Raw genomic sequence first — 13,383 nt, 5'->3', positions numbered from 1 at the left:
GCCATTAGACCTCTTATGGTTCCGGAATTTTTGCCTGTAAGCTTCAGGTACAAGTTCATAAGTACGCAAGATTGACTTTTTCAGCACCTCATATTTCATGCCGTCTTCTGTTGACAGTGAAGAAACAACCTCCTGTGCTTTACCTATGAGCTTGCACTGCAATAGCACAGCCCACATCTCCTTTGGCCACTCTAGTGCCACAGCAATCCTCTCAAATGCATTGAAGTAAGAGTCCACTTCTGACTCCCTAAACACAGGCACCAAAGCAATATTCTTGCTGACATCAAACTTGTTTTTATCTGACACCACCTGTGGAGAATCAGAGTTCACAGATGGAGGAGGTGAGTTGCCACGTGAAAGCCTCATAGCTTCTACCTCAAGCTGTTTCAATTTAATCCCTTTTTCGGCTTCAATTTCCAACTTGCGCATTTTAAGTTTGAAATCAAACTCGGCTTTTCTTACCAACTCCCTCTCCTGTGCCTCCAACTGTAGGCGAGCCAGCCGAACCTCGAGTTTGACATTACCACTGGAGCCACTGAGCTCTGGTGACACCGGATCGTACCGTGGTAAAGTCGCAGGGGGCACCTGTGGCTCTGCCAACCCCTTTGGGGGAGTTTCCATTACAGCAACTCCATCTTTCGAAGGAGGGAGTCCTAGATCAACAGAAGGAACAGCACAAACATCTACATCCATTTTAGTTGAGTCTGCTAGGACTTTAATCTCAGTTTTTGAACAATGCTTTTAATTTCAGCTTTTGAAAAGTGTTTTTTCACTGAAATGTCAAAATGTTCAGCCAGACACAACAAGTCGTCCTTACAATACAGTTCCAGCTGTTCATGGGTAGGAGCCTGTACAAACTCCTCTAAGCTGAAGCTCATTTCTAAACAGACAAATTATTGTGGATGTCTACAGCTCAGGGAAAATGGTGATCCCGGATGAGCCCCCACTTGTGTTACGGCCCCCCCTTTGTGAGGAGGAGGGGAGTAACACGACAACCACAAAAACTTGACAGAGTCCAGGTGAATGTTTTAAAAAGGAGGGATTTATTGATTACAAAAATCCCAGAAGGCTTGTACAAACTGTAGGGGAGAAAGGGACGGTTAGGTGATGCCAAATCAAGGAAAATAATAAAACAAAACAGGGCTTAACTACCGTCTATGCTAAGGAAAAGAAATAGAAAACAAAAACCCTACCTACCTAATCGAACAAAAGTTTCCACCAAAACTTTACATGGGTGGCACCCACCTACTTACCTAATGTATCTAACAGAAAAACACCTACGTGATGACATGTACAGGGTACCCTAAACTTACCTCACCCTCTAACTCCCACCACAAACCTTCACACAGAGCAACAAGACATGCGTCAGGTAACAAAGTCAGTTGGAGAGAGAGATCTCCAGCTCCCCAGCTGGGCTGCTTATATCAGGCCTCCCTGGATGCTGATTGAGCCTTAGTTGACGAGGATCAATCAGGGGAGATTGACACCAGATTCCCCTACTACCTGTAAAGAGACTAGCAAAAGAGGGGGGTAGGGGAAAGAGAAACAAACAGCCTGACAGGCATGTAACAGAGTTTATTGCAGATTTTTCTCAAAAATTGTCAGAAACTTTTCTTGTACTAAGCAGCTGCTTCAGCCTTAATTGATGTCAGATTATAGTCAATGATTTATATGAAAAGTCGCATTTACATGACAACCTGCCCTTTAAGAGCATTCAGGCTCTTTATTTCACCCAAAACGTACATGAGTTTGACACTGCTGGTTTCAGTGATCGCTGTGACTCCTTGAGACTCAAGGCTGAGACTTGAGCCTTGAGACTTGGAGACTTGAGCCTTGAGTCTCAAGGCTCAAGTCTTGCAATGAGGCCAAGGCATCTTGGCCTCATTGCAGCGTTTTGGTGAAATGAAGGAATGCTTTAGCACAGCAGAGTCCAGAGTCGGTCTCCAGGGTTCGGCATGCTGCTCGTTTTAGCAGTTACTGCTTCCTCTGCATGTCGATGTTCTGCAGAGACCTGCTAACGAGCCGTCATTTGATCCAGGTGTGTGGAACCAGGCAGAGGCCTAAAACAAGCATGATGCCCGTCCTGGAGGACGACCTTGGACGCCTCCAGTCTGGGCCCTCACCCACATCGTTTATCTTTCAGCTTGTAGATCCTAACAAAATGTCCCACTTCTTCTCACTGCGCGTCGCTTGGAATCGGCTAACTATCCAAGCTAGCTAATCAGCTCTGCAGGTGACGTTACAGTGGGACAGAGAGCAGGCAGCCGCACTTTGTATTTAAGTTTTTCACTTTTATCACATTTATTAGCGTGTGCTGAATTTTTTTAGCTTCTTTCATAAAGTGGCTGCAAAAAGTCAAAAACTTACCAAGTATTACCATTTTATTTTTTTAATGTTGTTAAACCATTTTTAAAATGATCTGTTTTGTCATTATTTATATTATTCTGTATTCTTTGCTCTTCATCCCAACTATTATTTAACATTGAGCCAAATAGTTGTTATATATTGAGCTTTTTTTTTAACCTTGTGTGAATAATTCAACAATCTCAAATATAATTTTTTATATTTCACAGAGGTTTGCTTCATTGATAAATGATAACACACTAACATGAAATAAAGCTTAATGTTTGTAAACTTTAAACTGTAAAAATGTCTCACCTATTTTTCCCCTTGTAGATGTTTAGTGTGAATCCTAAAAGTTTGAATAAGAAGATAAAATACTATTTATCCTCCACTTTTTCTTGGTTAGCTCTAAAGTTTTCAGTCCTCAAAGGAGTCGGGTTGATTTAATAAAAAAAACTAATTTTTTTTTAGCCTTGATGAACATAAAAATTAAAGAAAAGTTTTAATTTCTGTGTTTTCTTTATTTAATGTAAGAAGCAATTAAAGATAAGTGACTCAGAAGTCTATGTGCAGCAGAAAAGTTTGCGAGTTTGAAGATAAATTAAAGAAAGCTCCCATCACACCTTTGCCTGTGGGATGTTTAAATTTGTTGGAGGTGGAAAGTGTGTCTAATACTCCAGAAGTGTGTCTAATAATGCGAGTTACTGATAGCCATATGGGTTTGTGTAATCACCTCGGCTCGGATCCATTTCCAGTAAATATATAATTGAAAGTGGCGTGGGGCAATTTTGATTTTAATTAAAAAAGACCCAACCTTTTTAGAAGTCTGGGTTTGCTTCGCTCCTGCTGATGAATTGGAAATGAGCGTGCCTCCAATCCCTGATTTTTTTTATTTTTTTTAATTAGGTTATGTTATTGGTTGGAAAAAGCAGCAAACTTGTGTGGAGCAGAAATTAGTTGAGGCCAGATGTGACCAGGTTTATCGCCGCCCGCTCTCCTCCCCGGCGCCCCGCGGCAGGCCGAACAGGAAGCAGGAAATGTCGGGCGGCTGCGACGGGAGGCGGAAGCGGCTTCGCATCGGAGGCGTATGCAGCGGAGCTGTGTAAAACCCCCTGCGGTGCAGGTTGTGTTGAAAGGGAAATCACTTTTTCCTGCTGAGAAACATTTCCCCCTGTGAACCTTCGCTGCCTCATTTGCTCATTCAGACCTGCGACTTCTTCTTTTCACACCCATAAATTAATTTTCTCTCCCTTATTTCCTTTTTAATTCAACCTGCACGGTGAAATGCTTGAATTCGACCTCGTAATTCTGTGTCAGACTCAAGATAACTTCATTTTTTTCCATATTTAGTTTTGTGAAATGGGCAGTAAACAGGCCTTTGAGCTGTTTGATGCATTTAATGTCCTGTGAAAACTTTGAATATAGCAAATAGTGGACAAGAGAGACATTATTTTCCAGTCCTGTTGTGTCTCAGGGGCTTTTGGCTGTGAGTGGTGCGCGCCCCGTCCCATTCCCGCCGTATGCCCTCCTCAAATCTTCCCAGCATGCCTCTGGGGAGACCTGGGCGCTCGCTACTTCACTCGTTTTGTCACTGGAGAAAATTACCCAACTGCCTGCATATTTGTGACAGTTTAGTGAGCACGCCGTCTACGAATATGGCACTAAAGATCGCTCCGTCGGTTCTGGATCATTTGGAATCCAATTTAATTCAGGCCTCTAGGAAAAAAGGCCAAATAAAAACAAAGCGACTTAATTAAGAAAGCTGAGTGCCTGTGGACTGCCTGTGCGTTGGAATACCACTTCGGTTTGCTTATATACTTGATGCCGGGAGGTACAAATATGAATACAATGCATATTAAGGCTGAGTTCTTTAAACAAGACGAATCTTACAGGAGAATGACTGCAGAGCTGATGGAGATTGCTCCGCTGCTCCCCTGCTCAGATGAGAGTGAAATGGATTTTTGTGCCTTGGAAAAGTTGAATTAATGTCCTTTAAACAAATTTTTTTTACATTAAAACTGCAAATTTCAGGGTATTTTACTGTACTTTTTAAACATCTACACACATTGTTTCATGTACAATGGCTCATGTGTTGCACATGTGTCAAACTGAAGGCTTGGGGGCCAAATCTGGCCCGCCGAAGATTTTTATGTGGCCTTCCTGAATCCACATTATGTCAATAAATTTCTCCAGTTTTTCACAAATCTGCAAAATTCACACAAAATCCACAGATTTCCACATTTTTTTCTGGTTTTTGCTGCTAATTTTTCTTGAAATTCATATAAACTTTAACCGATGTTAAGTTATAGTCCATGATCGATACGGCGATTTAATAAAAAGTCATGTTTGACATCATACGTTAACAGAAATCCCTTACAAATATTTCTAAATTTACACTTTAAAATCTGATAATTTGACTTTAAACATGATCCAACATCCTGCTGGAAGTTATTTGTAAGGTAGTTTTGTCCAATTTCAAATTTATTTTGACATTTCCACTAGAAACGAGACCAATAATAGTATTTTCAACCAGTTTTTTGCAGTGAGTGTCGTGTATTGGTGTATCAAATAAATTTGTAATTGAGTAAATTTATCTCTATTTTTTTTTTTTTTTTTTAAAGAAACATTTTAGGTTAATCCAGCTCTGTTTTCTGTATCGGATCAGCTGATGCTAAATCTCATTTGTCGTTATGGGAAGTTTAAAAACTGGACTAATTTTTACATTGATCATGATTAATCAAAGCACCAGAGTGTCTTCTTTTTAAGAAACATTTTTGTTTTTATTTCTAACATGATAGCAAAATATAAAATCAGACCCATAAACAAGGAAAATACCCATTTTTTGTACCACAATAAATCTTAACTTGTTTGAAAAGGAGCAGGAAGAAATAAATAAACGTATGAACTCCTTAATTAATCGTCCATTTTATGTTGCTAAAATGACCTCCTTGTATTTCCTTTTAAATTGTATTAAATTTTAACTTGTTCCATAATTTTACAGGTTAAACGTCTGATTAATTTTTTAATCGTCCAGCAGTTAAATAATAAAAACCAGATCTGCGAGTCTTTCAGTGTTTTGATGGCGGCTTTGTGTTCCTGCTCACATTATCTGATGAAATGTCAGTCCGCCCCCCACCAGAGCTCGTGTCTGAGTTTGGATCCTCTGATGGTCTGTTCTTACTAATGGAGATGGATTCAGGCAGCAGCCTGCCTCCCCCAGTCCCCCCAGTCTCCCACCTTGGCCGCATCATTTCTCTCCTTGGCTTAATGTGCTGCTTTTCTCGGTTGGGTTGTAACGTGTCTCCTGACATCCCCACTTCCCTCTCCCTTCTCCCTTCCTGCCTCCATTTTTTCCTCCTTCCCAGAGAAAACAGCCGCCCCCCTGCAGACTGCGGCTCTGACAGCTGGAAGAGCCGAGATGGAAAGTTCTCATCCTCTGTTTCAAGCTGTTTTGTATTCAAATAGTCTCCATGTAAAGACTGCCAGTCAGCTGGCGCTTTACCTGCGTGTTGTAGCCAACGGCAGGTCTGAGACGGTTACTGTTGGAATAATTGAAGCTGCGCACTGTAAAACATTTTACACTAGTTTAAAGGGATTCAGGATTAGTTGGCAATACACTTTATTTGAGAAACATTTATTTCAGACATAAAAACAATGCAATGATTTTGCTGTAGAAGTTTTAGTTTTTAAAAATTTTATTGAAATATTGTCACATGAACATCGCCATGTTGTTCACGCTGCAATGCATTCTGGGTAAATGATGTTAAGCCTTTTTAATTTGCGCTGTCTGAACGTAGAAATCAGAAGAGGTGATGAAGATGAGGAGGACCAAACGGAGGAAGAGGACACAGGTGGCCGTAGGAGCTGCTGCTGTTTTGTTGACAGGAAAGTTTAAAATATCACTTGATAATTATGTGATATTGAAAGATTGAAAGATTGGAAGATTAATACCTGAACACCAGCGATAAAGTCTTAAAAAATGCTAACATTTTAAAAAGATAATAAAAAAAAAAGCCTTAGCACAAGTTAAGCCTGGTGGCCCGCCAGGCTTGTAATACTCGGATGGATCTTCGGATGGCTACTTTTTACTTGAATATAAATATGTTGAAGCCCAGTTTTTCTGTACTCTCCTCTCCTCTGATTAACAGTGGATGTGAGATTTTAGGTAATTTCGTGGTTTTTGCTGCGTTTCATGGAGACGTTTGCAGAAACGGTGGTTTTTCCCGCCTGTCTGGGAGCAGAGCCGCTGCTGCCTCTGCTCTGCCTGGTGTTTCGGTGTCTGAGCCGCTGTGCGACCTTCGCCTGCAGTGTGTCAGCCATGCCCTGCAGCCCGCGCCTCAACATGGATGCCCGGCTCTCTCAAAACGCCTGCCGTTCCTCCCGCTTCCCCACTTCCCCACTTCCTCACTCCGACTTCGCTTTTTTTTCACCTTCCACATCACCTTCAATCACTTCTGCTGGCATGGTGAGAAACTTTCCTCCTCCTCATTGTCGGTGTTGCTGCTGAAGTGCAGCTGGGAAGTGGTAAAAACTTAAAAATATTCACTGGCATTTCTTTTTAAATCGAGTGACACCTGTACATGTCTCCACTGCAGGTGTTAGTTTTCACATAAAATTATTTTTTTCCGACTACATTAAGCTCCATATCTTTAACTGAGGGTGTTTGCTGACACATTTCGTGGTTGTTAATCGGTCTTTTGTGTCGATACGTTTCAGAAGTTAAATTTCTCCAGTTGCTGATGTCTCAGTTGGACGCTGCCGGCTCGTTTTGGTATTCTGTCAGAGCGGCTGCTCGCCCACCACCATAACTAGCTCAGTGAATCGGAGCGCCAGCGATCTGACCTGAAGTTGATTCTCTGCCAACGCAGGTTTCTGATGCCTCACTGGAGATGGCAGCATGGCATTAGCTGAGCTCAGCACACACACACACACACACACACACACACACACACACACACACACACATCTTTGGTGCTAACGCGCACACACCTACACATGCAGTCGCCTTACTGTCACGGGTGAGCACTGAAGAAGTCACACCTCTCTTTCTTTTTTCAGCAAGTTTGCAGAAGCTTCCTTCAGCGTTCCCTCTCACCTCTCCGTATTTCTTCCTCTTGGCTTCCTTCCCCCACATCTCTGTCTCTCCTGCCAACCTCACTCCTTACTCCAGAGTTTAGCTTTCGACAGTGCCACTGGGGAAGTCCTCACTTATGACTAGTAGTCTTGTTTCAAACCCAAATAACACAAACTTCACAAGTATCTTTCGGAGCCTCGGGGCTTCATCACCGTCTCCCAGGCCTGGTCTTTCAAACATCTTGAAAGGAGATGAAAGACGGGATGAAAGTACGCAAAGACAGGACGAGTTTCCTCAGATGCCTGGAACGGATCCTTGTTCTGAATTTAATGTGTACTCGGTGACCAGAGTCCTACAAGTCCTTCGTTACGTATCCGAGTGTTTATCTTTCCTTTTCTCCCTGAACTTTAAGAGAAATATCTGTACTTTCTACACTGCAAAAACATTAAGTATTATCAGGTATTTTTCTTAAAAAACCCGAAATAATAAAATAACTTACAAGTAACTTTTCAGCACAATGTAGAAGCTTATTGTAAGTCAATAATTCTTTAATATCGATGAAAAAGTGCTGGTTCATTATCAGATAAATTTACTTATAACAAGACAAATTTCTCAATGTTATCAGTGAAATAATCGGCCAGTGGAGCTGGTACTTTTTCACAAATATTAAGGAATTATTGACTTAAAACAAGATTATATTTCTTGCTAAATAGTTGCTTATAAGTTCAAGATATTTGTACTAGAAAATGGACAAAAATACTTGGTGAGATATTATGTTTTTGCAGTGTACTCCTAACATTTTCACATGTCTAGTTTCTTCCATGAGGAAAAAATAAAGATGCGGAAACAAAATCGGGAAAAAAATCCACAGCTTGCACAAAAAGTGTGTCACAGTGGCGGCAATTCACGACGCAGTTGGATGCAACCTGCATAAACCTGCTTTACATGAGTATTTATATTTCTGGCGACTTTTTACTTTTCCTCCCTACATTTTAAGAGAAATATCTGTACTTTCTACACTGCAAAAACTCAAAATATTACCAAGTATTCTTCTAGTTTCTAGTAAAAATATCTGAATAAACTTGAAATAAGACAAAACTAGCAAGTAACTTTTTAGAAGGAAATAGGACTTTGTTGTAAGTTAATAATTCCTTAATATTGATTATAAGTGAAATAATATGCCATTTCTAAAATACAACCAAACTTGTGATCTTTCCTGTTTTATACAGTTTTTGATTCCACGTCGTTGCTTTTTATTTTTAAGTAGTTATAAGGCACGAAATTTAAACTGCTGCTGCGCAAGTTACTCAACTGGTTGTTGCTAGGTAACCAAGAGTGAGTGAGTGAGTTGTTGCTAGGAAACCGAGTTAAATCCAGGGATTTTGTATGACTAGAACATTTTAAGTATTTTCGACTTATCAAGTCATTTTGTATTCTTGAAAGTGAAAATTACTTATTTTTATTTTTTATTTTTTTACTTCTTAACTTGAGTAAAACAGTCCAACCTGTAGTATTTTTTCATCTGGTTAAATACTGCAGGTGAGTACTTTTGACACCTCCAGCTGTGACGTACATAAAGTTCAGTGAGGTTTTAAACGTTTACGTTGGGTTTGCCGCTGCCGTATTTGTTGCTCTGACTTTCTGCAGTCGCTTTTTAAACCTGCGCTTTTAAAAAGCTGAGTGATTTCCACATTTTCTGAATTGGCTTCTATTCATGCCTGGGTGTCTCTGCGCAGAGATTTCGCTGTCGGCTTATTTTGCATACACTGCTTGGAGAGAGTGAGGGGATTACAGTGAATATCCCCCTGCATGAGCAGCGGTGGGAGTAACTTCATATGCACTGTACTCCTCTACCAATCCCTGCTTTAGCCGCCTGTTCTCTAAAATCCAAACAAGGGATTTGACATCGGATCTTAGAGTAGCATTGACACTTCATCTTAGCGCTTCCCACTGTGATCTGTCAGCTGAACGCCTGTTGGGATCCACGCAAGAGCAGCCGGAGCAGAACTCTGTTTGAAGCTAGGACTGAAAACGTGTAGCGTGAAAAAAATAAAAAATAAAAAACCATGTGAGGGTTGGAGCTGAAGACATGTACGTGGTAATTGTGTCGCGCTCTGGGCTTTCAACAGATGTTTGCTACTTCTTCTAAATCATTTAAGAGGTTGTCGAGTCATTTTCTTGAACTAAATCTGGTTTGTGTGTGAAGATAAAAAATAAATACAGGAATGTGGGATATGATGTAACATTCATATCACGATATATATGGTGATTTGTGGCGATAACGAAATATATCACAATATGATTTGTATAAAACTTATAATAGAAAGGAAATAAATCACATTCTAACTGAGTGAATGTATATATTTGTATTTGCATGTGTTGAAACTTGTTTAACACTAGATTTTGTGGATGTTTGTAATGTTTGTAACTGTTTTTATCTTCCTTAAAATAAACATTATAATTGCTAGGAGTCTTAACAGGCAGAAAATAATCTCAATGGTCACTACCTGGTTAAATCAACATTAAATAAATAAATTAATAAAGTGTCTTCACATAGAAACACAATAACTTTAATATAAAGGATGTCTGCGTCAAATCCTGCTTTTTCTTCCCAGTGTTGTGACTGGAACTTGCAGTCAGTTGTATTGCTGAGATTCAAACACATGCTTTGTTTTAAGGTGGTAAAACAAAATGTGTGTATTTCCTCTCTTCCACACTTTGCAGATTACATTTTTCTGCTCCTGGTTTCACTGTTTAAACCTCCCATGGTCTTAAGACACAGAGTTATTAAAACCACACAAGGTTTTTACTCTGTACGCGGTCGCACTGTGAGGTTTTACAAAGTTTTTTTGAGTGTGGTTTCGGAAAGATCTTCAGACCGTGACATCTGCCGCGCTGCTCCTGAGCATCACGCTGAGACTGCAGGCGGGTTCAGTGATGGGGTCCATTGGATTCAACGAGCTTTAAATGTGCGCATCCCGGCGGTTTTGCATTTACTTCGCCTGCACTTTTACCCCTCGTTTCCCCGCTGTCTGACTGTGACATCTGCTGCGCTGCTCCTGAGCATCGTGCTAAGAATAGTCTTTGCGTTCCTTTACACTCTCAGCCACGCTGCTTCCCACTTCCTCTGTTTTGACGTCGGCCGGTTAAGTCATCAACAAGCATTACCACGGTTAGCCGGTAGACTGCAGATCTCTATCGTAAAAACATTTCTATTGTTTCTACCTTATACTGTATATATCGCGCTATTCCACTGAACGTACGTATCTATAAACTTCTGAATTAATTGCTTGTTTTGGCTGCGATTAAAAGTATGGAAATTGTCAACGATTAAACTGCATTGTGATATTAAGGAAATAATCTGGAGACGGGTGTAGTAGTTTTACTGAGGTGTTAAAAAATACCAGCAGATCTGCTGCAAGGTGTAACTTGTTTAGTTGTATTCTGTAATCTTAGTTTTTTAATAGAGACAGATTGATATTTCATCAAATATTTAAACCCAAGTCGGGGATGGATCAGCAACAGCTGGTCAAGATTTCTGCATAATCTGGGATATTTGAATAAAAAACACATTTATTGCTCATTATTGCAAAGAAAAGAAAAAAAACTAAGTTTTTCTGTACTTGTTTTGCTTTTAAAGAACCACAACTTCAACACAAGGGCTGGGAGTTACTCAGTATTTTGACAAACACGCAACAGAAACTAATAGTTTTATTGTTTGACAAGCATGAAAAGGCTATCCACTCTTATATCTGATGTTCATTTCGTCAACATTTACGCTGGAGAAGGCTTGCTTTTATATTTTCTGAGATAAACTGTAAACCATCTCATATGGAAATTTTAATCTTTCTGTTTGTTTCTTCTCTGTAGGACGTAAACACAAAGAATCCAAATACATGGATGACGGGATTTTGATGGCATCTGGTGTGTAGGACAGTCTTGGAGGCATTGCCACAAGGAAGAAATGAAAAGAAAGAAGGTCTTCAGTTTATTGAAGGAGGATTTTTGAAGCTGGTGGGTGTTTTTTCTTCTTCACCTATACTGCCATGTAACCCTTTATGGAGCCGGGCCCATAAAAACAGACGTAACGCCTAAAGTTATTACCTTCATCCTGTGTTATGGTTATGGCTGCTCTGATAGGAATGCAAAGTGTCTTCATGTGCAGGAGAACCATCTGAATCTCCTTGTGCAGGGAAGCGATCCATCCTCATTTACAAAATGCTGAATGATGTAACATCTTCAAAATATTGTCAAATCTTTCCAGTTTCTCCATAATTTTGTGTCGGTGGATGACTTTCTTCACATCTACAATTATTTTTAATTTGCCACCATGTTTTGACCTTGTTTGGGACTTTTGGGTGGGAGTTGCTGTAAACATGACGACTACCTTTCCTGTGTCTTTGTGGTGTAACCGGGTGTTACAGGATCCTTCCTGCCAGTGCCAGAGATAATTGGCACTCCATAAACACATGATAATTGGACCGCTTTGATCCCTGCAATTTCGCTCTTCTTGGCCGAAAAGGCACAGCAGCTCTGTCTCATGTTTACCCCTAGACTTTATGCAACAGTGAGAAGAGAGAGAGAGAGATTCGGCTTTCTTCTGAAGTGTTAAAAGCTCCCTGCAGGCTTTACTTCCTGCACCCAGCATCTTTTTGCCATTGTTCCTCCGCTGCTTATGGCCATGAGTCATAACAAACTTTCCCTTTTGCGCGCACATTCACACATGCAGGGCTTAATCTCTTTGTGTATCTAAAAAAAAAAAAAAAAACCATATTTTGTTGTTTATCTGTGTGCTGTTTTCCAGAGAGTCAGAACCTCAGGTCTGCTCTGCCTTTCAGAGGGAAGCATTGGGGTTTCTTGGGGTGTTTTCAGTTGGTTTGATTGGGGAACAAAATTGCTACATTTGTTACATTTTCAAACCAAACCATTTGAAAAACCAGTCCCCCTCCTCGCCTTTGGGGGCGCTGCACCAAAAATCATTGACAAAAACGTGAAAACTTCTGAAGGAGATGCTGAATGCAACTTTCTTATTTGAAAAATGTAAACAAAATGGAGTGGTGTCAGATTTTTTAAGTTGTATTATTTTTCTCCATTTCTCCTGCTAGCGTTAGACTCAAGTTTTTATTTTTATTTTATTTGCTCGTATTTACCCAGAATGCCTTGCGCTACAATCTGCTTCCTGCTTTTGGAAGCAGTTTGTAGCGCTTCCAAAAGCGATACAAATGCAAATGGATGAATGCATATATGTTCATCCACATATATGCATTCGAACCGCGCCAGAGTTCACTTCAACGGAACCAACAAAGAGGTTTGTAAACAGACCAGAATCAGAGTTAGATTACTCATTCACCTTTCTAGATTCTGCTATTTTTATTTGGTGCAGTTTGCTTTCACATTATGCTTTTTTTTTATGCAAGTGAACTATAATTTTGAGCTGGTGTGGTTCCCTTTCATACTGCTCTGGGACCACTTGAAAAACCAGTTCCCCTCCTCGCCTTTGGGGGCGCTGTACCAACAACCACTGAAAGAAACAACATGAAAAGACATTGAATGCAACTTCCTTCTTCATAAAATGTGATCAAAAACGGAGGAGGGTCATGATTTTGTAGGATTTTTCTTTTGCCTTTGACATGAGTTTGTTTTGCTTGTATTTACCCAGAATGCCCTGCGCTGTAATCTGCTTCCTGCTTTTGGAGCAGTCTACGTTGTGCTTGAATCCACATGGATGCACTTCAACCGAACAGAGACAGAGGTTTGTGAACCAGAATTCACTTTTTTATTCACATCAGAGTTTGATAAACGGACTATGGGTTTATTCACACTGGGAAAGTTTTGGTTTGCGTGTTTGCTCCAAAAACTAACTTATTTTATTTAGTTTTCACATTGTGCTGTTTTGCAAGCAAACTATAATTTGTAAACAACATCACGCTGGTGACGATCACTGCTGCCATTCAACAGAAACAACT

At 40.2% G+C, this 13,383-nt stretch overlaps 1 protein-coding gene across 8 annotated transcripts in view; it reads left to right on the top strand.

Moving 5' to 3' along the window:
* spop (speckle type BTB/POZ protein) overlaps positions 1–13,383 on the top strand; it is an 84,608-nt gene that overhangs the window by 35,916 nt on the left and 35,309 nt on the right. For 7 of the 8 annotated variants that reach the window (XR_014088728.1, XR_014088726.1, XR_014088723.1 and 4 more), the window contains 2 exons: positions 11,288–11,431; positions 13,077–13,169. Coding sequence is in view for 2 of the 8 variants with exons in the window: in XM_081610247.1 (XP_081466373.1) it covers positions 13,139–13,169 (31 nt within the window). In the remaining 6 variants the exon portion in view is untranslated. Of the gene's footprint in view, positions 1–6,140; positions 6,195–11,287; positions 11,432–13,076; positions 13,170–13,383 lie in introns of all 8 variants that reach the window. The other variant, XR_014088724.1, reaches the window with a different exon arrangement.

The sequence above is a fragment of the Poecilia reticulata genome, chromosome 8 (assembly GCF_904066995.2).
Source record: "Poecilia reticulata chromosome 8, P_reticulata-male-v2, whole genome shotgun sequence".
In the NCBI taxonomy this organism is placed as follows: Eukaryota; Metazoa; Chordata; class Actinopteri; order Cyprinodontiformes; family Poeciliidae; genus Poecilia; species Poecilia reticulata.
Note: the sequence above shows the minus strand (reverse complement) of the source record. Positions and strands in the feature narration are given on the sequence as shown.